Source organism: Mobula birostris, chromosome 19 (genome assembly GCF_030028105.1).
Source record: "Mobula birostris isolate sMobBir1 chromosome 19, sMobBir1.hap1, whole genome shotgun sequence".
In the NCBI taxonomy this organism is placed as follows: domain Eukaryota; kingdom Metazoa; phylum Chordata; class Chondrichthyes; order Myliobatiformes; family Myliobatidae; genus Mobula; species Mobula birostris.
In genome coordinates this window covers 52,774,332-52,800,286 of record NC_092388.1, presented here as the reverse complement: position 1 = coordinate 52,800,286, position 25,955 = coordinate 52,774,332, and the positions used below count along the sequence as shown (strand labels likewise).

The 25,955-nt window shown below is 41.3% G+C and overlaps 1 protein-coding gene across 2 annotated transcripts in view; it reads left to right on the top strand.

Moving 5' to 3' along the window:
* LOC140212598 (N-acetyllactosaminide beta-1,6-N-acetylglucosaminyl-transferase-like) overlaps positions 1-25,955 on the top strand; it is a 70,239-nt gene that overhangs the window by 9,157 nt on the left and 35,127 nt on the right. Inside the window, exon 2 of one of the 2 annotated variants that reach the window (XM_072283593.1) lies at positions 12,199-12,288. The exons of the other annotated variant lie outside the window; for it this stretch is intronic. Coding sequence (XP_072139694.1) covers positions 12,199-12,288 — 90 coding nt within the window. The remainder of the gene's footprint in view (positions 1-12,198; positions 12,289-25,955) is intronic. 2 annotated transcript variants of the gene reach the window in all.

The window sequence follows — 25,955 nt, the reverse complement described above, 5'->3', positions numbered from 1 at the left end:
ACCAGCCACCAGCAGTATATTCATTAAATATTTATTTCTTTTCAAACATTCTTGAGGTACATACCCAAAATATACGGTCTTGCTTTCTAGGGGTATTTCACATTTAAAGATGTCTTGTAGGGCATTGTGTATCCCACTCCAATAGTCTTCCATAATGGGGCATTCCCAGAAAATACGATGATGGTTTGCATTTTGATTTCCACAATTTCTCCAGCAAACGGGGAGGTTACTATTACAATGAGATCTCTGAGAGAATGTAATAAAATACCTTATCAAGTTTTTCCATCCGAACTCCCTCTATTTCTGTGAACTGGTACACTTTCATTGATATCTCCATATTATTGTCCATTCTTCCTCAGATATCATTATCCCTCCTTCTTTCTCCCATTTTGTTTTAATGTATGAAGTCAAATTTGTTTTAAGATTTGACAAACCCTTATACACGCTTGAAATGAGTCTACTACAGGTTTCCCCCGTCGTCCGAAGGTACAGCGTTCCTATGTAAGCCGGAATGTCGTAAAGCGAAGAAACAATTACCATTTATTTATATGGGAAAATTTGTGAGCGTTCGCAGACCCAAAAATAACCTACCAAATCATGCCAAATAACACATAAAACCTAAAATAACAGTAACATATGGTAAAAGCAGGAATGATATGATAAATACACAGCCTATATAAAGTAGAAATAATGTATGTACAGTGTAGTATCACTCACCGGAATTGGGAAGACAGCGCCGAGTACACTGATGATGGTGTGTTAGGCTGAGTCGTCGGAGGTTAGGGTGGTGCAGTGGACCTCACCTTCCAGGTCGCTGACCGATACCGATCCGCGGAGAACGCAGCGGTCCGACTGTGGCCGGGACGCACCCAGCACATTTTTAAGAAAAAAGCTGAAGTAAACAAGCTAATTAATTAGGTGCCGCCCTGGCTATCGCTGCATTCTCCGCGGCAATGTATCGGTCCACGGCCCGGGGGTTGTGGTGGTGGGACACTGGGGTGTCATTGCATCGTCGTCTATTTCCATCAGGGCAGGCAGGTCATCTTCTTCTATGTCTGCCTGCCTCGATGTCGAAGGTCGGGGTTCGTCATCTGCTGTGGCTGATGTGGAAGGCTTGCTTGACTGCTTAGCCTTGCGCATTTTTCTATCATACAGTTCTTTGTAAGCACTCAAACCATCTTGTAAATATGCCCTAAACCAACGTACCCTTTCAAAATTAAAGTCGTACTTTATCATTGCAGCGAAAATCTCATGCAGTTGCTTCACGTTCAGTTCCTGGACGACTTTACTTTCAGTCCGTTCGCTACTGCATTCAGTTTCGATTGTTATCCTTTCCTCTTCCAATTGCATCAGCTCTTCATCTATCAGTTCTTGGACATGGGATGCCAAAACCTCTTCAACATCATCTTCATCAGCTTCCACAGGCCAAACTCACTTTGTCCTTGCTTCGTTCACCACGATCGAAATGCTTAATTATGTCTAGTTTTATGCTAAGTATAACACCCTTACAAGCTCTTTTAGGTTTTTCTGATACCTTAGAACTCATCTTGCTAACGGCTGCGCACAGGCACATGTTTAAGCAATGCCAGCTAGAATGCAGTTCCGGGGGAGGAGCTTGGCTGCTCGGGGCGCGCGCTGCCTTTTTTCATAACCGTGAAAACACCTTCTGTTAGCGAAAACAGGTAACTAATGTAGGTCGTTCGTAACAGGTTTCGTAAAGCAAACGTTCGAAAAGTTGGGGACACCTGTACTCATTATCTGAATTGTATGCTTTTCTAAATAGCTCTATCAAACATGTACTTGCCTTGGTTACATTTTTAACCGTCCTATTAACATGCTGTCGCATCTGTAAATACCGATAAAAGTCTTGTTTTTTCTAATAAGTGTTTCTCTTTAAGCATTTCAAAACTGAACAGTGTTCCTTCTTTCATTATATTGCAAAGAACAGTTATTCCTTTAGCTCTCCAGTCCTTAAATCTAGCATCCAGTTTATTCGGTGTAAAATCTGAGTCATATGGATACCATTTAAGAATTGCAATATCTCCCTCTAGTTTATATTCTTTTATAATAGTTTTCCATATTTTAAGAGTCCATTTCACCCATGGGTTATCAATAGTATTTATGTACCTTTGTAGGTTGTTATCAGCCAAAATTGCCTGTATGGGGATGGGAAGTATCCTCTCCTCAATGTTTTTCCATTGGGCGTCATATGATGGGTTGCACCGGCATATCATGGCTCTCAACTGTGCTGCAAAATAATAATCTCTAAGAGAAGGTAGGCCCCATCCCCCCTTTTCCTTGGCTAATTGCAAAGTTTTGAGATGAACTCTAGGCCTTTTACCTTGCCATATATATCTTGATAACATTTTGTTCCATTGATTTTGATTAATCTCTGTTGGCAGGGTCTGAAGGAGATGTAATAGTTTGGGCAGTATATCCATTTTAATAGATTCAATCCATGAACTGAGACTGAAAAAAGGAATTGGGTTCCATCTTGTTATATCTTCCTTAATTTTTTTAATCTACTGTGTAGGCTGATAATTGCATTCTGATAATTTTGCCAAATCTTTTGGCATGATGATGCCCAGATGTTTGAAAGACTCTGTTTGCCATGCCCAAGGATATCTACTTTCAATTTCTCTTGGTGGGCTATAGTTATATGAAAGTAATTGGGTTTTATCTATGTTGATCTTGTATCCTGATAATTGACCATATTGTTCAAAGGATTGCATCAATTTAGGTAAAGAGTATGTTGGTTGCTCTAGATAGATCAAAATGTCATCCGCATAACAGGTCAATTTATGCTCTGTCCCTTTAATAGTAATTCCCCTGATTTCTTCATTTTGTCTGAGGTATTGAGCTAATGGTTCCAGATGTAATGCGAAGAGTAACGGTGACCATGCACAACCCTGTCTCATGCCCCTTTCTAGGGTAAAACTATTAGATAAATATCCATTGATTTTAATCCTAGCAGTAAGGTTGTCATATAGTGCCTGTATAGTTTTAATAATTGTGTCATGGAAACCAAATCTATGTAAAACTCTGTAAAGAAAATTCCAATTAACCGAATCAAATACCTTTTTAGCGTCCACGCTTATCACTATTGCTTCAATTTTTTTTGGTATATGATCCATAATGTGAAGTGTCCTTCGTATATTGTCTTGTGTTTGGTGTTGTTGTATAAAGCCTGTCTGATCCTTATGTATCAGTATGGGTAGAAACTCTTCTAATCACTTGGCCATGATGGAGGTAAATAATCTATAATCTACATTAAGAACGGATAGTGGTCTAAATGACTGACCCACATTCCATTTTATCCTTGCCTTCTTTCGGTATAGCTGAGATTATCACCTCCTTCCAGCTGGGTGGCATTTGTGCCTATTTTAGAGCCCAGTTCAGTGTGGGGAGTAAGACAGGAATTAACTCATTTTTAAATTCTTTGTACCACACTGCCATATACCCATCTGATCCTGGTGACTTACTTAATTTAAGCCTACTAGTTGCAGCTTTTAGTTCAACTTCAGGTATGTCAGCAGTCATTGTTCTGTTTTGTTCTTCATTTAAAGTGAGTAACTGTAGAGAATTAAGGAAAGTGTCAATTTGGTTTATGCTTCCCCCCCCCCCCCCCCCCGGAACTTTGGAATATTGAGCTTTGTAAAACACTTCAAAAGCTTTTTGAATTTCACTTAGCTTATTTTTTGTCATTTTTGTTCTTGGATCCCTAATTCTATGAATTGTATTTTCTGCTGACTTGAGAAAAGAATAGCAACTCCTCTCCTATGTCCTGATATATATGAGGAGAAAAACAAATTAGTGAAGCCCATTCTCTTTAGTTTTCCATGCTCATTATCACTTCAGTGAGTTTCCTGTAAATATACTACATAGGCTTGTTCTTTTTTCATTTTGGATAGAACTTTACTTCGTTTGATTGGATTTAGCAGCCCATTGACATTAAAATAAATGAATTTTACTTTGTCCTTAGCCATGTGTACTTATCTGTCAATATATCATTGAAATTAGCAGAATAAAACTTAATCGATCTACTCCCTGAACAAATAAGAACCAAGAAACGCGAATAATAAAAAAAAGGCAACGAAGGTGTGGTTCCAAGGCCGAGGTCTCTAGTAGATGACCCTGGGTTGAGCTAGAGGAAACGTCTAGCTGTGTGGGATAGCCCCTCCTACCTGTGAGTTGAGGGCCCCCACTGCAGTACCCATAAAAGTAAGTGAACAAATCTATGTCCATTACACAGAAAAGATTTTCCTGTGTATTCCTCCCATATATATATATTGTCATTTAGGTGGGTAAAAAGGAGTGAATGAATGAATTTTTAAAAATTGAATAATATAGGATCCACATTATAATGAGTATTTCTTGAGATGGGTATAGCACTGTCATGTACCCCGTGACGGGTTAAGGAACCAGCAGAAATGGAAAACACTTTGGAGTCCGGTATTGCTATTAACTAATAATATTTATTTGTAACTATGCAATACAGTAATATAAATGCAGATAAATCAAACAGATTAGCAATGATTATATGTAAGTAAGTGTGGAATATATATGAAAACCAAGCTGCTTCAAGTCTAGGGGTAAATAGATACAATCTTACGATGATGAGTAAAGTTCAGTTCAGTTCATGGTATTGAGTTGCGTAGTGATGGGGAGAGAGAGAGGGAGATTTGAGTCTTCACGTGAGCTGACACCGTGGATCTTCCCGTTGTGCTTCAAAATCCTTTAAAAGTCACCGACTGTGACCACAACAAAGGGGACCGTTCTTCTGTGGTGGAGCTATCGATCCAGGTGAGGGTTGGACACATGGACAACTCCCCACCGGTCACTTCCTTTTCACACTGCAAGAGCCACTGATCAATCCACCTGATCGATCCTCCAAAAACCCACTTTTTCTGTGGACAAAACAAAGCTCATTCAGTGTCCAAAATCATGTGTCGCAGGTCTATCATCTGACCTATTTATCTCACCGTACTGAGTACCAACTGTCTCTCAAATACCTCCTCCCTTCTCTGTCTGTGTAAGAATGTACAAGCAGGCGATGTCCCTGGAGAAAGTATAAACAATCCGCGAGCAGTCTTCGTCTCTCTCTCTTTTAAACGAGGTGTTTGTGTTAAATAACTCTCTCTCTTTTTTCTAAAGCACAGTTCATAGGGGTAATCGTGCACAGTTTATAGGGGTAATTCAGGACCCCGTCACAGCACCGTCTAGATTTGCTTCCGTTTAGCTTATCAACACTTTTAAAGTTAGCCAAACCCTATGGCTCTTCTGGTGAGGGTGTGGGCTGTCTTCAGAAAACTTAGTCTCTTCCTGATATTCTTCTCTCGCCCTCCTCCCGTCCCCTGCTTTCTCTGTTCTTTCACTATTTCCCAAGCAGATCGGATAACTGTTCAGCCAGGCTTTCCCTTGGGTTGACCACGCTAACGGGCAGCCCTCTGTTCCTGATGTCTGTAGTCGCCTCTTCCACTGTCTGATACAGTTGCGTCCCATCTTCATAATACACTCGCAGTTTAGCAGGGTACAGAGTTTGGAATCTAATCTTTCCTTGTTTTAATATTCGCTTTACTTCAGAGTATTCCTTACGTTTCCGCAGGACTGCCGAGGGGGTAATCTTGTTTGAAATATATTAAGTTCCTGTTCAAAATCACCCTGTTCTTATCCCAGGCCCTTCATAGAATCTCTGCCTTGGCATTGTATCGAAGGAATCTAATTTCTATTGAGCTCGGCTTATCTTCTCTGTCTCCAGTAGGCCTCCGGACAAGCGCATGACGCGCCCTCTCAATATCAAGCTCCATAGTGGAGGGAATCTCTAGCGCGTCCCACAGCAACTTTCCTACAAACTCCATCATAGACAAACCCTCTGCTCCTTCGGGAATATTGTATATTCCTGATATTTTTCCATTGTGATCTTCCCTCCTGGTCAAGCAGTTTACTTTCTTGTTGATTTAGTATTTTTATTGTCTTACTTAGTATCCGTTCCGCGTTTTGCACGCGATCTTCCACCTTCTCAATTTGAGTCTCTGCCATTGCTATTTTTTGATTGACATTGGCGAGCTCTGACTTGATATCATTTAGTTGCTGTTTTATATCTTTTTGGAATCCCCATATCCCTTCCAGAATTTTTATCATATTTGCTGCTTCGCCTAAACGAGACCCATCGTCAGCCTCGCTACCATGCATTCGGGTAGGAGAACCACTCATTGCACCCCTCTCGTCCATAGTCTCTGCAGTGGTGCTTTTTTTTTTATCTCCATTCTTTTTCCCCATTCTTGCCCCCCTGATCAATTCAGATATTTTTGAAAGATCTTGTATTTGATGGATTAATGGGGCTAAATATGTGTTTTTCCAGAGGAGCTATTGATTTAAGCTGCCATTCTGGACAATGACATCATTGGAAACCCCTGTCAGTGTGCTTTCAATATAAACTTACACTGGTGTGAGTTAAATTATTGCTTCCGGGCAAACAGAAAATTTGCACGAGTGTATCGGTATTCACACAAGTAACAGACTTCTTTCACCTAAAGGGATATTCAAACTTTTATGTTTGCATTTACCTGAATCTTAATGCCCTAAACATGTTTATTTATTGGAAATGTCCTTTTTGTCACTATTCCCATGGCATAGTCAAGTTATGTCGCTGTTAGCTTGTATTTACAGTAATAGCTAACTCATTACGAGCCTATGTTGAGAGGGTTACATATAAACCAAGGCTTTGGCACATTACTGAAGTGTCTTTCGTGTTATATTTTTGATGACAGTTTAAGTTGTTGCCTCACCTGCTAATTCAGGCCAAAATTTCCCATTTCACCATTTGAAAAGAGCACAGAAAATGGAAATAGCCTATGTTTATGAAAGTAGGGGATTGGAAAGTTTGAGAGAAGTGTACAGGGACATTAAAAATAATGACTGTAAAGTTTCTAGAAATATGTAGTGAAAGCAGTGGGTGAAGGTAAAAATAGGTTCCCCACTGCCGTTAATGGGAAGGTTGAGAACAAACAAACAGCAGAACAAGTGAAGTGAAATTTACTTCTGCCTTAATTAAGGCAATCACAAATAAGGTATCCTGAGAGGCAGGAGCTTGACGAATAGTGCCAAAGGAATTAATGGAACAAAAGCAGACAGTGGACATGATTGGCTTCTATGTTGTGGTTCTCCATGACTCTACCCTTAGGAAGGGTGGCATTACTAGTCAGGGAAAATGTCATGGCAGTGCTTCATCAGGATGGACTGGAGAACTCGATCAGTGAGGTGTTATGAGTGGAACTGCGAAATAAGAAATGTATGACCACGTTAATGTGGCAATATTACAGACCACCCAACAGTCCTAGGGATTTATAGGAACAAATTTGTAAAGGGAATCCTGACTTTTGCAAGCAACATCAGCTTGTTATCGTAGTTGATTTTAATTTTCCACATTTTGACTGGGACTCCCTTACAGTAAAAAGGACTAGATGGGATAGAGTTTGTGAAATGTGTTCAGGAAAGTTTCTTTCATCAGTACATACGTAGAAGTCCCAATGACAGAGTGTGCGATACTGGATCTGCTGTTAGTGAATGAGACAGGGTAGGTGACAGAAGTCTGTGTAGGGGAACACTTTGTATCCAGTGATCATAGAGCTGTTAGTTTCAAAATAAATATGCAAAATGATGGATTGGTCCATGAGTTGAAATTCTAAATTTGATAGTGACCAGTTTTGATGGTATAAGAAATTATCTGGCTAGTGTGGATTGGGGCAAGTTGTTTTCTGACAGGTGTCCCCCACTTTTCGAACGTTCGCTTTACGAAACCTCACTGTTACGAAAGACCTGCATTAGTACCCTGTTTTCACTAACAGAAGGTGTTTTCACTGTTACGAAAAAATCAGCGCGCAATAAAAGGCAGCGTGCGCCCCGAGCAGCCGCTCTCCCCCGGATTCGGAATGGCATTGCTTTAACACGTTGCATTGAGCAGCCGTTTGCAAGAAAAGCCTGAAAGAGTAAGGGTGTTACACTTAGTGTAAAACTAGACATAACTAAGCATTTTGATCGTGGTGAATGAAGCAAGGACAAGGTGAGTTTGGCTTGTGGAAGCTCACGAAGATGATGTTGAAGGGGTTTTGGCATCCCATGACCAAGAACTGATAGATGAAGAGCTGATGCAATTGGAAGAGGAAATGATAACAATCGAAACCAAATTCATTAGCGAAATGAACGTGAAGCAACTGCGTGAGATTTTCGCTGCAATGATAAAGTATGACTTTAATTTTGAAAGGGTACGTAGGTTTAGGGGATATTTGCAGGATGGTTTGAGTGCTTACAAAGAACTGTATGATAGAAAAATGCGCGAGACTCAGCAGTCAAGCAAGCCTTCCACATCAGGCACAGCAGACGACGAACCTCGACCTTCGACATCGAGGCAGGCAGGCATAGGAGAAGATGAGCTACCCACTCTAATGGAAGCAGATGACACCCCAGTGTCCCACCACCCCAACACCTAGGCCACGGATAGATACCAATTCGCGGAGAATGCAACGGTAGCCGGGAGGCACACAGTACATCTTTAAGAAAAAAGCCAAAATAAACATGCTAATTAATTAGGTGCCGCCCCACACGTAAATGTCAGCCCAGAACAAAGGCGATGCAATCGGAAATCGGCACTGATCTTGGCCGACAATTACGTGTCGGGCGGCACCTAATTAATTAGCGTGTTTATTTCAGCTTTTTTCTTAAAGATGTGCTGGGTACATCCCGGCTACCGCTGGACCCCTGCGTGCTTCACGACAATGTATTGGGTTGCTGCCCAGAGGGTGGGGGCCACTGCACCACCCCAACCTCCGACCCAGCCTAACACACCATCATCAGTGTGCTCAGCGCTGTCCCGATTCCGGTAGGTGATGCTAATCTGTACATACATTATTTCTACTTTATATCGGCTGTGTATTTTTACATGTTATTTGGTATGATTTGGCAGCTTCATAGCTTAAAGGTTACTGGAGAGCACTTGCGCCGTGTTTCTGCCAAGAGCGCTTGCGTGAGATTTTCGCTATGGAGAGCAGTGCAGTAATGATTGCGGAAAAGTATTTCTACTTTATATAGGCTGTGTATTTATCATATCATTCCTGCTTTTACTATATGATACTGTTATTTTAGGTTTTATGTGTTATTTGGTATGATTTGGTAGGTTATTTTTGGGTCTGCGAACGCTCACAAAATTTTCCCATATAAATAAATGGTAATTGCTTCTTCGCTTTACGACATTTCAGCTTATGAACCGTTTCATAGGAACACTCTACCTTCGGATGGCAGGGGAAACCTGTACTTGTAAAAGGAAGGCCTCAAAAATGAAATTTTGAGAGTATAAAGCCTGTATGTGCCTGTCAGAATAAAAGGTAAAGATAACAAGTGTAGGGATCCTTGGTTTTCAAGAGATTTTTTCAGAGAAGAAAGGAGGTGCATAGTAGTTATAGGCAAGTAGGAACAAATGAGGTGCTTATTGAGTATAAGAAATGCAAGAGAACTCTTAAGAAAGATATCAGGAAGGCGAAAAGAAGGCATGAAGTTGCGCTAGCAGATAAGGCAAAGGAGAATCCTAAGGGATTCTTCAGTTGTGTTAAGAGCAAAAGGATTGCAAGGGTCAAAGTTGATCTTCTGGAAGACCAGAATGATAATCCATGTATGGAGACAAAGCATATGGGGGAGAATTTAAATGAATTTCTTGCATCTGTATTTGCTCAGGAGATGGACACGGAGTCTATAGAAGTGAGGCAAAGGGCATCAACTTCATGGACACTGTACAGATTATTGAGGTGGAGGTATTTTCTACCCTGAGGCAAATCAGGGCGGTTAAATCCCCAGGATCAGACAAGGTGTTCCCCTGGACCCTACGGGAGGCAAGTGCAGAAATTGCCAGGGCCCTAGCAGAGATATTTAAATCATCCTTACATTTACTTGGTCCATCTCTGACACTTCCTTCCCCATCTCGATCTCTATCTCCATCTCTGGAGTCAAACTGTCAACCAACATCTTTTGTAAACCTACCAATTCCCACGGTTATCTTGTCTATACCTCTTCCCACCCTATCTCCTGTAAAAATGCTATTCCCTTTTCTCAGTTCCTTCACCTCCACTACGTCTGTTCCCAGGACACAGCTTTCCATTCTTGGGCATTAGAGATGTCCTTCAAATAATGGGATTTCCCCCCCTCTACTAGTGATGCTGCCCTCACTCGCATCTCACTGTTACCACCAGTAAGGAGATACAGGAGCCCGAAGGCACACACTCAGCGATTCAGGAACAGCTTCTTCCCCTTGCCATCCAATTCCTAAATGGACATTGAACCCGTGAACACTACCTCACTTTTTAAATATATATTATTTCTGGTTTTTTTGCACGATCTTTAATCTATTTAGTACATGTATATTATAATTTATTTATTATTATTTTCTTGTATATTATGTATTGTATTGAACTGCTGCTGCTAAGCTAACAAATTTTGTGACACATGCTGGTGATAATAAATCTGATTCTGATCTCCTCCATTTCTTGAACATCCATGCTCACCCCATCTTCCTGCTGCCTCAACAGTGATAGACTCGCTCTTGTCTCAAATGTTGGTGTATAGATCCCTCTTGGTCCCAGTTGGTGATTCAGCTGTTATGATAGGATACATATTTAAGCAGGAAGAAAAGTAGAAGCAGAAGAGTGTCTGAGTGATGGAGGAAAAGCATTTCAGAGGATAGTACAGCCAGTCATGTTAAAGAAAAATCAAGGATAGGGAACAATGACTTGTGTTGCCTGCATCTCCTCCATTTCCCATATATTTGCGCTCACCCCATCTTCCTGCTGCGATAATAGTGATAAAGTCCCTCTTGTCCTTGCCTGTCACGCCATCAGCCCTCGCATCCAACACATCGTGTTCCACGACATTGGCTGTCTCCAAAGGGATCTTACCACTAAACGTAATTTTATCTCCTCTGCCCCCTTCCACTTTCTGCAGGGATTGCAGCCTCCGCAATTTCCTTGTTCATTCATCCATCCATCCATCCCTCCCCATTAGTCTCCCTCCAGACACTTATCCCTGCAAGCAGCCTAAGTGCAACAACTGCCATTTAACCTCCCCCCTCACCTCCATTCAGGGCCACAAAGAGTCCATTCAGGCGAGAAAACACTTCACTTGTGAATCTGTTGCGGTCATCTATTGTGTCCGGCGCTCCTGATGCGGCCTCCTCTACACTGGTGAGACCCAACATAAATTGGGTGACCGCTTCGTGGAGCACCTCCGCACCATCCACCAAAAACAGAACGTCCTGGTGGCCAAACATTTTAATTCCCATTCCCGTTCCCATTCTGCCACCTTGGTCCATGGCCGCCTCTTGTGCCAAGATGAGAGGCCGCCCACAGGGTGGAGGAGCCTTGTATACCATCTGGGCAGCCTTCAGACTGATGGCATGAATATTGATTTCTCCTTCTGGTTTAAAAAAAATCCCCCCCTTCTCTCCCCTCTTCCTCTATTCCCCACTCTTTCACCTCTTGTCACCTGCCTATCACTTCCCCCTGGATGCCCTCCTCCTTCCTGTTCTCCTGTGGTCCTCCAGCTCTTGACCTTTCCCACCCACCTGGTTTCACCTATCACCTTCCAGCCAGCCGCCGCCTCCTTACCCCCATCGTTTTATTCTGGTATCTTCTGTCTTCCTTCTCAGTCCTGATGAAGGGTCTCGGTCTGAAATGTCGACTGTTTATTCATTTCCATAGATGCTGCCTGAACTGCTGAGCTTCTCCAGCAGTTATGTTGCTTTTATTTTTGTTTTAGCAACTTTATTTTCTATTTAAGATAATTATAGAACATCTTTAGTTAGATGCCAAATCTAATGCAATTTATTTTCCATGTTGTTGGCAACATACCTTTGGATGAGTAAATCAAGGCAATCTAATGTTCTATAAAGCTTTTATTGTCAGTATTAATTCAATGTCAAACTGCTGCAGTGAAGAACCACCAGTGAGAGACTCACATCCAATAGCATCATCTTTAGCTGAAATGCTGTCGAACTAAATCCGTAAAAAGTACAAATTTTATAAGCTCATCACAACTTCACAAAACTTCATGTGGCATATACATATTTCCATTATTGAAAATGGACATGAAAAATTCTTTATGTTTGTAATGTTTGTAATTTCTGTCGACTTTTAATACTACATTTTCATTCTGCAGGTGTGCCTGGTTCAATGCCTGCAGCAGGCTGGGCAGGAAACCTACGTGCTGTAAAATGGAGTAATCTAAAAGACCATGATGGTTGCCATGGTAATTTATTTATTCCTTTAATTTTGGTATTTCAGTAGAAGCTACTAACAATTTTTTGTATGTAAGTGTGCAATCTCATCCTGGATAGTGTAGTTTTACCAATTTTCTATAGTGAAGCTTAACCACAATTGTTTGTATGTAACATTAAGTCAATTGCAATTTACAGTTTTATTTTTCCTCTCATGAATTGGGAGATTTTCTGCTTTAGTTACAGATGTAAGCAGCTTTCGTTGGTCAAGATACATTGCTGTTGCTTGCTTCCATTTGTCTTCCAAATAACTCAAGTTGAATCACTTAAATCAAGTTGTGTTGTAACAATCTTGTGCTCTGATCAGAGGAATAATTCAGAGAGCTATCACCCATTGCAGTATATTGCTGTGATATATCTTACTATTTTGTGTCATGTAATCCATTTCAAATAATGAAACAATATTAACAAGGCATGTATATCTTTCTGTTGTGTAAAACATCCCTTCTCACTTCCAATAAAGCATGAATTTTTGTTTCATCTGCAGACTTCACCATTCCTCCTACATTAGGTCAAAATCATTTGTTTTACACCAGGCAAGGCCCTGGTACTTGACTGGTAACGGCCTTCAAGTCAGAGAAACGCCCATCAATCATTAACAATTACTATACTTTTTACTAAAGTCAAAGATAAACTTTATTCCATTATCAAGGTACATATACAGTGCCTATAACAAGTATTCTCCCCCCCCCCCCGGAAAGTTTTCATGTTTTATTGTTTTTACAACGATGAATCACAGTGGATTTATTTTGGCTTTTTTGACACTGATCAACAGAAAATGACTCATGTCAAAGTGAAAACAGATCACTTTGTAGAGATCTATTTTCACTTTGACACAAAAGAGACTTCTTTCCAATAAAACATGGAAATTACAGGGGTGGGGGGATGAAAACTACTTATAGGCACTGTATGTCACCATGTACAACACAGATTCATTTTCCTGTGTGCAAACTCAGCAAATCTATAGAATAGTAACTATAACAGGATCAATGAAAGAAGACGATAAGCTATGCAAATGCAGATATAAATAAATAGCAATAAATAACGAGAACATGAGATGAGATAAGGAGTCCTTAAAGTGAGATCATTGGTTGTGGGAATATCAACATAGATGGGCAGGTGAGTGCAGTTATCCCCTTCTGTTCAAGAGCTTGATGCTCTTGAACCTGGTGGTGTGAACCCTGAGGCTCTTGAACCTTCTAACTGATGTTAGCAGTGAGAAGGGAGTTGCAATCTCTGATGAAGATGCTGCTTTTCTACAATAGTATTTCATGTTGGGAGGGTTTTACCTGTGATGTACTGGGTCGAATTCTTGAGTGTTTGTAGGATTTTCTGTTCAAAGGCATTGGTGTTTCCAGGTGGTGATGCAGCCAGTTAGTACACTCTTCACTACTCATCTATAGAAGTTTGTCAAAGCTTTCGCTGTCATGCCGAATCTTCACAAACTCCTAATGAAATAAAGGCATTGCCATGCTTTCTTTGCAATTGCACTTGCGTGCGGGGTCAAGGACAGATCCTCCGAAGTAGGAAGTTAAAGTTGCTTCACTTCTGATCCTCCAATGAGGACTGGCTCATGGACCTCTGGTTTCCCTCTCCTGAAGTCTACAATCAGTTCCTTGGTCTTGCTGACATTGAGTGAGAGGTTGTTGATATGATACCATGCAGCCAATTTTCAGTCTCCCTCCTGTATGCTGATTCATCACCACCTTTGATTTGGCCCACAACAGTGACATCATCAGTAAACTCTAATATGGTATTGAAGCTGTACTTAACCACACAGTCATAGGTGTGAGGCGAGTAGATCAGGAGGCTAAGCACACAGCCCTGTGGTGCGCCTATGCTGATTGAGATTGTGGAGGAGATGTTGCCCTTTAGAACTGACTGGGGTCTAAAAGTGAGGAAACATAGTTCATTTGTATGTAGCTATATTTGCTCAAATTTAGGTCAAATTCTTAAAACACATTTAAAACTCACAGAGGATTTCCATTTTATGAAAGATTTTCCATTTACAAACTATTCTTAAAACAAAGGATTTCCAAAGCTAGGGTACAGTTTATATAGGCTAAAAAGACATTCCAATGAGTTATCGACAAAGGAGTTGTCCATTGCAGAAATGGAAGGCAAAGGAATGGATTCTAGTCACCCTGTATTTCTGTCATTGTAGTCATCCCCTGACCATTCCTAACAAGCCTGACAGTTCTTTTACAGTTTTACTGTTTATCTGCAACTTGGTGACTTCACACAGATGGTCTAAAAGCTTTTGGTGACAGAGATCCAAAACACCGAATTTTAATGCTGTGACGGTTGATTCTTTGAGTGCAGTAGATCCCAACGATTGATAGATCAGCTATATGGTGTGCTAAGTGATACCAGTCTGGTCTGCAAGCTTCCTTGAATGAAGTAACTTAGCCAGTGTTGTCTGGTTTGATGCAGGTCAGTTAACATAACCGCATTGTCTTTCACTGCGTCTCTGCAGCAGTCAGCCCTGTGCTGTGGGCCAGCAGCCTGTATGCTCTGTAGACAGTGCTGTTTGTTTGCAAAGCTGCCCTCTTAACTTCAGATTGATTATTGCTTGCATTTTACATGGAAAGCTGAAGACTGGTTCTTGTTTATGACAAGAAGCTGAGCAAAGAATAGTGGTTGGAAGTTTAACTAGTTCAAAAACAACTCTTTGATCCCTGGAAGTTTCAGCTGTGTTAGAAAGACGAGCTTGGCAAAAAACACCCCCATCCAGCATAGACAGTGAATATCCATCACACAGTTTAACCTGTTATTTCCTCTCTCACTACAATTAAATCATTTGTCTTAAATGTAACATCAGTATCATACTTCTGTGATGGTCACAAAGTTTTATCCTACCATTTCCTTTGCCTCTGTACATTATCATTTTTGTTCCCTAAAAGCTCATTTTTTTCATAAATTATCCTCATGTTCTTTTTGTGTTTATAAAATATCTGTGGATTTTCTTTGGTTTCACTTGCCAGCATTTTCTTCTATATACAGTATATTATCTTTGTTCTCTTAATTTTCCAATTAATTTTATTATATTTTCCTGACATCTTTATTAAGCTCCAAAACCTGGGTCCCTTGTATCTCCTTCTGCAACTGGATCCTTGACTTCCTTATCGGCAGAATCTGCACAGATCGGAAATAACTTCTCTTCGCCGGTAACCAACATTGATGCACGTCAAGAATGTGTGCCGAGCCGACTGCTCTACTCTCTCTACACCTGCAGTTGTGTGGCTAAGCAGGTTAGGCACAGTTCAAATGCTGATGACACAGCAATTGTTGCCAGAATTTTAGATGGTGAATGAGGTGGTATACAGGAGCAAGACAGATCAGCTGGTTGAGTGGTATCACAACAAGAAAATGCACACCAACAAGGAATTGACTGTGGGCTTCAGGAAGGGGAAATCGAGGGAACACACAGCAGTCCTGATCGTCGAGGGATCATCAGTGGAAACAGTGAGCAGTTTCAAGTTCCTGCGTGTTAACATCTCTGAAGATTTCTCTTGGCCCCAACATTTTAATGCAATTACAAAGAAGGCACATCATTGGCTATATTTCATTAGGAGCTTGAGTAGAATTGGTATTTCACCAAAGACTTGCACATTTCTACACCGGTACCATGGTGAGTATCCTAACTGGTTGCATCACTGTCTGGTATGGAAGGGCCACTGCACAGGATTGGAAAAAGCTGCAGAAGGTTGTAAACTCAGCCAGCTCCATCATAGGCACTAGACTCCCCAGCATCCAGGACACCTTGAAAAGGCAATTCCCTCAAAAAAGCAGCATCCTTCATTCAGGACCCCATCAGCTTGGACATGCTGTCTTCTCATTGCTTCTGTCAATGTTTCAGGGACACCTTCTTTCCTGCCACGATTGGATTGCTGAATGGAAAATGAACCCTTGAACACTACCTCACTATTTAAAAAATCTTTTTGCACTGCTTATTTAATTTTTTATATATGCTTATTGTAATTTTTAGTTTTTATTCTTGTGTATTGCAATGCACTGCTACCAGAAAACAACAAATTCCATGACATGTGCCAGTGATACTAAACCTGATTCTAATTCTGATTTCTGTAGTGGGGGGAGGGAGGAAGGCAATTATTTTACCTGAACTCCATAAAACTCTTTTTAACTGTCTCTCATTCCTCTGGGACTGCTTTGTTTGCAAGCTGTGGTTCTTCATTTAGCAGTTCCAAATTACTACTTTGCCTAATGGGATTAGTCTTGGCCCAAATTGGAACTGTTCCTGTCTTCCTGTTTTTCAAAATTACACTAAATTTAACTGCATTCTGACCACTAAACTGACACCACATTTGCCAAAATGTAAATCATTTACTGATTTTTTTCCTTTCACATAAGCCACTGTGTGAATGGTCCAATGAGAGGAAGGATCATACTGGACATGGTGTTGGGTGATGAGCTTGGCTTGGTGACTGGCCTTTCAGTGGATGAGCAATTAGGGAACAGTGACCACAACTCCTTAACTTTCAGGATAGCTAAAAGGTAAGGATATGTATGGGCCTTGTGGGAGAGTTGTAAATTGGAGTAGGGCAAATTATGAGGGCATTAGGTAGGAACTAAGAAGAGTTAATTGGGAACATCTTTTCTCTGGCAAATCCACATCAGGCATGTGGAGGTGTTTAAAAATCAATTGCACAGAGTACAGGAAAGGTATATTCCTGTTAGAAGGAAGGATGGGGATGGGGAGATAAGAGAACCTTGGATGTCCAGAGAGATGATGAATTTAGTCAAGAAGAAAAAGGAAAAGTATGTAAAGCTTCTGAAGTTAAGATCAAACAATGCACGTCAGGCGTACAAAGAAGCCAGAAAAAAACTAAAGAAGGGAATGAGGAAAGCCAGGAGGCTTTTGACAAGTAGGATTAAGGTGAATCCCAAGGCATTCTATACATGCATCAAGAGCAAGAGGATAACTAGGGAGAGGATGGGACCACTCAAGGATAAATTGGGGAACATTTGCTTGGATGTGGAGAATGCGAGTGAGGGACTTAATAAGTACTTTTCTTCAGTATTTACTAAAGAAAAGGATATGGAGGGCCAGGGGATTAGTGCTGAGAGTATAAATATGTTATGGCATTTAGAGGTCAAAGAGAAGGAAGCGTTGGGATTCATGAGTATTAAGATGGAAAAGTCCCCAGGTTATTGAAAGAGAAGAGGGACGAGATTGCTGGAAACCCATGGGCATTTGGAAACTCATGGCCTAATTAGAAAGAATCAGCTTTGTGCAGTGCAGGTCGTGTCTTACAACTTGATTGACATTTTTGATAAGGTGATGAGAGAGATTGATGAGGGTAGAGCAGTGGAAGTTGTCTACATGGATTTTAGTAAGGTAGTGGACAAAGTTCCTCAGGGGAGACTAATACAAAAGATGAAGATGCATGGGAACCACTGTGAGTTGGTTGTTTGGAGTCAGAACTGGCCTGCACATAGAAGACAGAGCATAGTGGTTGAAGGGATTAACTCATGCTGGAGGTCTGTAATTAGTGGTGTTCTGCAGGGATCTGTGCTGTTTGTGATGTATATAAATCACCTGGATGAAAATGTAGATGGGTGTGTTAGTAAGTTTGTAGATAATACCAAGATTGGTGGAATTGTGGATAGTGTATGAGACTGGCAAAGGATACAGCACAGTATAGATTAGTTGCAGATATGGTTAGAGAAATGGCAGATGGAGTTTTACCCAGATAAATGTGGGCTCAAAAGTTAAGAGTTTATGCTGCAACTTTATAAAACACTGTTTAGGTTACATCTGGAGTATTGCATACAGTTCTGCTTGCCCCACTATAGAAAGGATTTTGAGGCTTTGGAGAGGGTGTAGAAGAGCATTACCAAGATGCTGCCTGGTTTAGAGGGCGTGTGCTGTCATGAGAGGCTGGATACACTTGGGTTGTTTTCTCTGGAGTGCTGGAGGCTGAGGGGAGATCTGATGTACGTTTATAAGATTAGGAGGCATAGAGTAGACAGGGAGATCTGTTTCCCAGGGTTGAAATGTCTAATACCAGAGGCATGCATTGAAAGTGAGAGGAGATAGGTTCAAGGGGGATGTGAGGGGTAATTTTTTACTTAGAGATTCGAGGATGCCTAGTATGTGTTGCTTGTTATGGGAGTAGAAGCAAATACATTAGAGGCTTTTAAGAGATGTTTGGATAGGCACATGGATGTAAGGAAGATGGCAGCATATGGACATTGTCGGTAGGAGGAATTAGTGTTTAGATATATTTGCTTTGCTTTTTAGCTGGTTCAGCACAACGTTGTGGACCAAAGGGCCTGTTCAACGCTGTACTGTTCTGTTCAATGTTCTATATTTACCCAGCCTCCTTTCCAATGTTCCCTCTAATTTGTAATGACCAGTGTGCGTAAAAAAAAAAGAAGAAATCTTGTGCTGTGAAATTTGTTGCCCAGTGACAACAACATGTGCGCACTGGATAAGTTCTAAAATAAGAACAGTGTAAATAAACCAGTTCTAAATCATCGCAAACTCCACATCCACGTCAGAAACCAGGAAAGGAAATGTGATTGTTGTGAATATACTTAACATTTCAACAAGGTAGAGGGTGACAGCCTTTTGTGTGCAGTTTAAATTCCTTTGTGTGCTAGTAACAAAAGATGTGTATGCGCACGTACTTTGGAGGAAACAGCTTATTTCCTGAAGTGAAATTTGGAGTCTTCCTTTCACTTATTGCAGTTGTTATATTACTGGTCAAATAATTTAGTAATCCAACATCATCTTTTCTGTAAGTAGTTCTTGCATATCGTGGTGATTGCAAAATGTTAATGCACATCTGAACACTGAAGATTATTGCCCTTTCTGAAAAGTACTACAGTTTTATTTACATACTGCATGCTCTATAAGAAGGAATGATATGCAGACCTTGGATAGGTTAACCAGGATGCTACCTGTTTTAGTGGCTATGAGCTGTAACGAGAATTGGATAAATTTGTGTTGTTTTCCCTGAAGCACTAAAGTAAAAGGAGATCTGATAGATGTTTATAAAGCTGAGGGGCACAGATAGACAGTCAATCTTTTTCCCAGTGTAGAAGCATCAAATACCAGAGAACAAGTGAGAGTGGGAAATTTTAATGAAGATGTGCAGGGCAAGTTTTTCTGTTTGCAGAGTTGTGGGTGTGTGGAACGAGCTGCAAATGGTAGAGGTACAAACCAGGTAGAGGGTGAAATGGTAGAGGTGGCTTTTAAGAGGCTTCAAAATAGACACAAATATGCAGAGACTGCAAGGGTAGAGATCATGCACAGGCAGAAGAGATTCAGTTTATTTGTTTATTAGGATAGAGCACAGAGTAGTCCCTTCTGACCCTTTCAGTCACGCTGCCCAGCAATCCCCAAATTTAGTCCTAGCTTAATCCCGGGACAATCACCAATTAACCTCCCAACTGGTACATCTTTGGACCGTGGGAGGAAACACGCGTGGTCACAGGGAGGACATACGAACTCCTTACAGGAGGTGGTGGGGAATGAACCCGGGCTGCCTGTACAGTAAAGCGTTGTGCGAACCACTACGCTACTCTGCCGCAGCACAGTAGTGTAGTGTTTGAATTTGATAAAGAGCTCTTCCTGTGCTGTACTATTCAATGTTCTTAGCCACATTATCAATTCCATATCTGCCTGTTATAAAAAGCATCGTTGATTTTACTCCCTTTTCTGAGAATACACATGCTGATCCTTCAAATAGATGGGCCAGGAAGGGAGAGTTTACTTCTTAGTTGTTGTAATCCCCTCCAGGTCTGTGGCAAGCACAATGTTCCTTGTAGAGAAGTCTGGACTACGTAACTAATAGAACGTTACAGCACAGGAACAGGCCTTTGATCCACAATTCTGTGGTGAACTAACTAAATTAAATCAAAATACCCAACTAAACAATAACATCCATAACTTTCCATCTCCTGCCCATACATGTGTTTATTTTCACAGTATCACTTGTTTTAATGTATCCAATGGTTTTATACTTTTTGCAGGAAAATAGAGTGGTATGAGGAAGTCTTAATGGTACCTCTTGCATAATTGGGAGGTTTATAACCCTGTATGATACCTACAGTTAAACAAGTGTGTGTGCTTAAAATTCGATCTCTTTTTTATAAATCTTTACAACAAGTTGCAAAACTTAAAAAAGTTAGTTTTTATTAATGATTTGCAACCCTAATGCTCATACCAAAAGATAAAGAACAAATGGATGAATGTGGTAGACTCTCAGTTGTCACCTTCATGTAGGTGGTTAAAAAACATTACCTATAAAGATACAAGAGAAACAGCAAATTGAGTTGATAGTTCTTTTAGTTGAATTATTTTCCCTGGATGCTATCAGCATAAGTAGCTTCTCTTATTCCTATTCTGAGTTTAATCTAAATTAGTCTAGCGAGAAAAGTCTCTTTAAGACTTGTAGATCAGCATACTCCAGAATTCATTAAAATACTTAGAACATAGAACACAGAACATAGAATAGTACAGCACAGTACAGGCCCTTCGGCCCATAATGTTGTGCCGACCCTCAAGCCCTGCCTCTCATATAAGCCCCCACCTTAAATTCCTCCATATACCTGTCTAGTAGTCTCTTGAACTTCACTAGTGTATCTGCCTCCACCACTGACTCAGGCAGTGCATTCCACGCACCAACCACTCTCTGAGTCAAAAACCTTCCTCTAATATCCCCCTTGAACTTCCCACCCCTTACCTTAAAGCCATGTCCTCTTGTATTGAGCAGTGGTGCCCTGGGGAAGAGGCGCTGGCTTTCCACTCTGTCTATTCCTCTTATTATCTTGTACACCCCTATCATGTCTCCTCTCATCCTCCTTCTCTCCAAAGAGTAAAGCCCTAGCTCCCTTAATCTCTGATCATAATGCATACTCTCTAAACCAGGCAGCACCCTGGTAAATCTCCTCTGTACCCTTTCCAATGCTTTCACATCCTTCCTATAGTGAGGTGACCAGAACTGGACACAGTACTCCAAGTGTGGCCTTACCAGAGTTTTATAGAGCTTCATCATTACATCGCGACTCTTAAACTCTCCTTCGACTTACGAAAGCTAACACTCCATAAGCTTTCTTAACTACCCTATCCACCTGTGAGGCAACTTTCAGGGATCTGTGGACATGTACCCCCAGATCCCTCTGCTCCTCTACACTACCAAGTATCCTGCCATTTACTTTGTACTCTGCCTTGGAGTTTGTCCTTCCAAAGTGTACCACCTCACACTTCTCCGGGTTGAATTCCATCTGCCACTTCTCAGCCCACTTCTGCATCCTATCGATGTCTCTCTGCAATCTTTGACAATCCTCTACACTATCTACAACACCACCAACCTTTGTGTCGTCTGCAAATTTGCCAACCCGCCCTTCTACCCCCACATCCAGGTTGTTAATAAAAATCACACAAAGTCGAGGTCCCAGAACAGATCCTTGTGGGACACCACTAGTCACAATCCTCCAAACTGAATGTACTCCCTCCACGACGACCCTCTGCCTTCTGCAGGCAAGCCAATTCTGAATCCCCCTGGCCAAACTTCCCTGGATCCCATGCCTTCTAACTTTCTGAATAAGCCTACCGTGTGGAACCTTGTCAAATGCCTTACTAAAATCCATATAGATCACATCCACTGCACTACCCTCGTCTATATGCCTGGTCACCTCCTCAAAGAACTCTATCAGGCTTGTTAGACACGATCTGCCCTTCACAAAGCCATGCTGACTGTCCCTGATCAGACCATGATTCTCTAAATGCCCAGAGATCCTATCTCTAAGAATCTTTTCCAACAACTTTCCCACCACAGACATAAGGCTCACTGGTCTATAATTAGCCGGACTATCCTTACTACCTTTTTTGAACAAGGGGACAACATTCGCCTCCCTCCAATCCTCCGGTACCATTCCTGTGGACAACGAGGACATGAAGATTCTAGCCAGAGGCTCAGCAATCTCTTCCCTCGCCTCGTGGAGCAGCCTGGGGAATATTCCATCAGGCCCAGGGGACTTATCCGTCCTAATGTATTTTAACAACTCCAACACCTCATCTCCCTTAATATCAACATGCTCCAGAACATCAACCTCACTCATATTGTCCTCACTATCATCAAGTTCCCTCTCATTTGTGAATACCGAAGAGAAGTATTCATTGAGGACCTCGCTCACTTCCACAGCCTCCAGGCACATCTTCCCACCTTTATCTCTAATCGGTCCTACCTTCACTCCTGTCATCCTTTTGTTCTTCACATAATTGAAGAATGCCTTGGGGTTTTCCTTTACCCTACTCACCAAGGCCTTCTCATGTCCCCTTCTTGCTCTTCTCAGCCCCTTCTTAAGCTCCTTTCTTGCTACCCTATATTCCTCAATAGACCCATCTAATCCCTGCTTCCTAAACCTCATGTATGCTGCCTTCTTCCACCTGACTAGATTTTCCACCTCACTTGTCACCCATGGTTCCTTCACCCTACCGTTCTTTATCTTCCTCACCGGGACAAATTTATCCCTAACATCCTGCAAGAGATCTCTAAACATTAACCACATGTCCATAGTACGTTTCCATGCAAAAACATCATCCCAATTCACACCCGCAAGTTCTAGCCTTACAGCCTCATAATTTGCCCTTACCCAATTAAAAATGTTCCTGTCCTCCCTGATTCTATCCTTTTCCATGATAATGCTAAAAGCCAGGGAGTGGTGGTCACTGTCCCCCAGGTGCTCACCTACTGAGAGATCTGTGACCTGACCCGGTTCATTACCTAGTACTACATCTAGTATGGCATTCCCCCTAGTCCGCCTGTCCACATACTGTGACAGGAATCCGTCCTGGACACACTTAACAAACTCTGCTCCATCTAAACCCTTGGAACTAATCAGGTGCCAATCAATATTAGGGAAGTTAAAGTCACCCATGATAACAACCCTGTTATTTTTGCACCTTTCCAAAATCTGCCTCCCAATCTGCTCCTCTGTATCTCTGCTGCTACCAGGGGGCCTATGGAATACCCCCAATAGAGTAACTGCTCCCTTCCTGTTCCTGACTTCCACGCATACTGACTCAAAAGAGGATCCTGCTACATTACCCACCCTTTCTGTAGCTGTAATAGTATCCCTGACCAGTAATGCCACCCCTCCTCCTGGGAAAAAAAACAACTGCACACCATAAAATAACTCAGTTAAAACAGAAACATTAATGTTAATGGAGGTGTAATCTGAAGTTACTGAAGATGTGATATGAATAACAAAAATAGTCTTAGGGAAATGAAGCATGAATACCGACCTTTCAGCCCAGCAAATTCATGCTAACCATGGTGCCCACCCTGCTCACCCCAGTTTTCTGCATTTGGCCCTTACCCCTGTGAGCCTCACCCTTCATGTACCCAGCAAAGTGCTCCTTAAATGAATCTATGTACAGTACTTGCCTCAACCACTTCTTTTGGCAGCTCATTCCATATATTCAGCACCCTCTCCACATGGAAAAGCTGTCCCTCGGCTCCTTTTTAAATCTTTCTCCTCTCACACAAAAATCTGTGCCTCCTAGTTTTGTAGAAAAGACTGTTAACACCTACATTATTTCTGCTTTTCATCATTTTAAACACTTCTATCAATCATTCTCCTGGATTCCAAGGAATAAAGACAATCTCAATCTCTCCCAGTAACCTGGGCCCTCTAGTCCTGGATACTTACTTATAAATATATTCTGCACTCTTTCCAGTTCAACAATATCTTTCCTGTCACAGGATGACAAAACCAGTACACAGCACTCCAAGTGAGGCCTTACCAATGACTTGTACAATTGCAGCAAGATATCCCAGCTCCTGTGTTCAGTGCCCTAACAGGCAAAGGCGAGCATGCTAAATGCCCTTTTCACCACCCTGTCTAATGTGACATCTCTTTTAATAAACTATACACGTGTACTTCTCCAAGTTCCCCTGTCCATCACGATCTTTAACACGTCATTGAGACCTCTGCATTTTGTAGTTTTGATGCTTAACTTCTGGTGTATTGTCTTTTCATTCACCCTCCTAACCCCCCTCCCCACACAGACATACAACATACACAACTTGCAAACTTTTTATAACTTTTTTTTAAACTTTAAATATTATTTCCTTTTTAACTCTAGATGATTATAAGCAGAACTATCATTGTGAATCCATGAACCCAAGACACTACCTTGTTATTCCTTTGCCCCACACACAAACTGCTGGACAATTTGCAAGATTGCTATTCCTTGTTTTTTTTTACACTTTATTTCTGTAATTTATAATAATTTTGTTTTTGCATTTACTGCTGTCTCAAACTGCAAATTTCACATCATATTGAGTCAGTGTTAATATTTCTGATTCTATAAGACCATAAGATATAGGAGCAGTAGTCGGCCATTCAGCCCATCGAGTCTGCTCCAGAACTTGTCACACTGTCAACTGGGAATGTTTTGTCCCAAATGCCTAGCAAGCATCTCTCTCTTTTTCCCTTTTGACTTCAGAATCAAAATTCACACCCTTGACAATTTTATTGAAACAACTCTGGTGGCATGGTAGTGTAGCAGTTAGCACAACACTATTGCCATCCCAGATATCTGGTTTCAATTCCTGCTCTTGCCACATCCCAAAGACCTGTAGGTTAGTAAGATAGCTGGACACTTGGGTGTAATTGGGCGGTACTGGCTCGTTGGATTGTCCTTTATCTCTAAATAAAATAGTAATAAATCCTTCCTTTTTGGTTGTTTATCATCTTAATTTGCTATTTGGCCATGAATTTGTCAATGTTCAAAGGCCAAATATTAGTACCACAAAGAGGCTTTGTGTTATGTTTTATGACGTCAAAATATTAAACTTGTTCAAATAAAGACACAGAAGTCTGAAAATGCAGGTCTAACCAAGTTTACCTTAAGCAAGACCCACACGTATCACAAGGTAGCATGATGACATATGCAATTCAATTATTAATACATATAACATGAATTATATGGCAGGAGGAGAAGATGGCAGGGCGCCGTGCATGGGCAGCTCTCCGGTGAAAAATGATATCGTATCCGTTAAATAGGGGCCGTGGACAATTCTGATTTGATGGAGAATGGGCGTGAAAGCGCAGAGGAACAGCTAGAGAAATTTCTGAAACGCCCGTCCGCTGCTGTCATTACTGTGTGGTTGGGAATGTTTCAGAGGGTAGGCCTCAAAGTCCCCGGCCTTGCCTGCTTTTGGCGACCGAGAAGGAGGTCGAATCGTTTGGCAGAGATACTGCTCAGTACTCGGTGTCGGAGAGCTGATCAGAGCTCAAAGTTTTCGGATGACTCAGAGTCAGATTATGGTCGGCATGGCAGGGAGAGTTTTTCTTCCTTCTCCCGTCTGCATGAGATGTGGGACATTTGAGAAACTTTGGACCTTACTGTGCTCACGGACTATCTTCATCAAGTTATGGTATTGTTACACTGTTTGTAACTATATGTATAATTATGTGGTTTTGTCAGTTTTTTCAGTCTTGGTCTGTCCTGTGTTTTGTGATATCACACCGGAGGAAATAATGTATCACTTTTTAATGCATGCATTACTAAATGACAATAAAAGGGGACTACGTGTCTTCATAATCTAAAAAATTATTTAAACATGCAAGAATGCTTAATCAACCTATATATGTATAT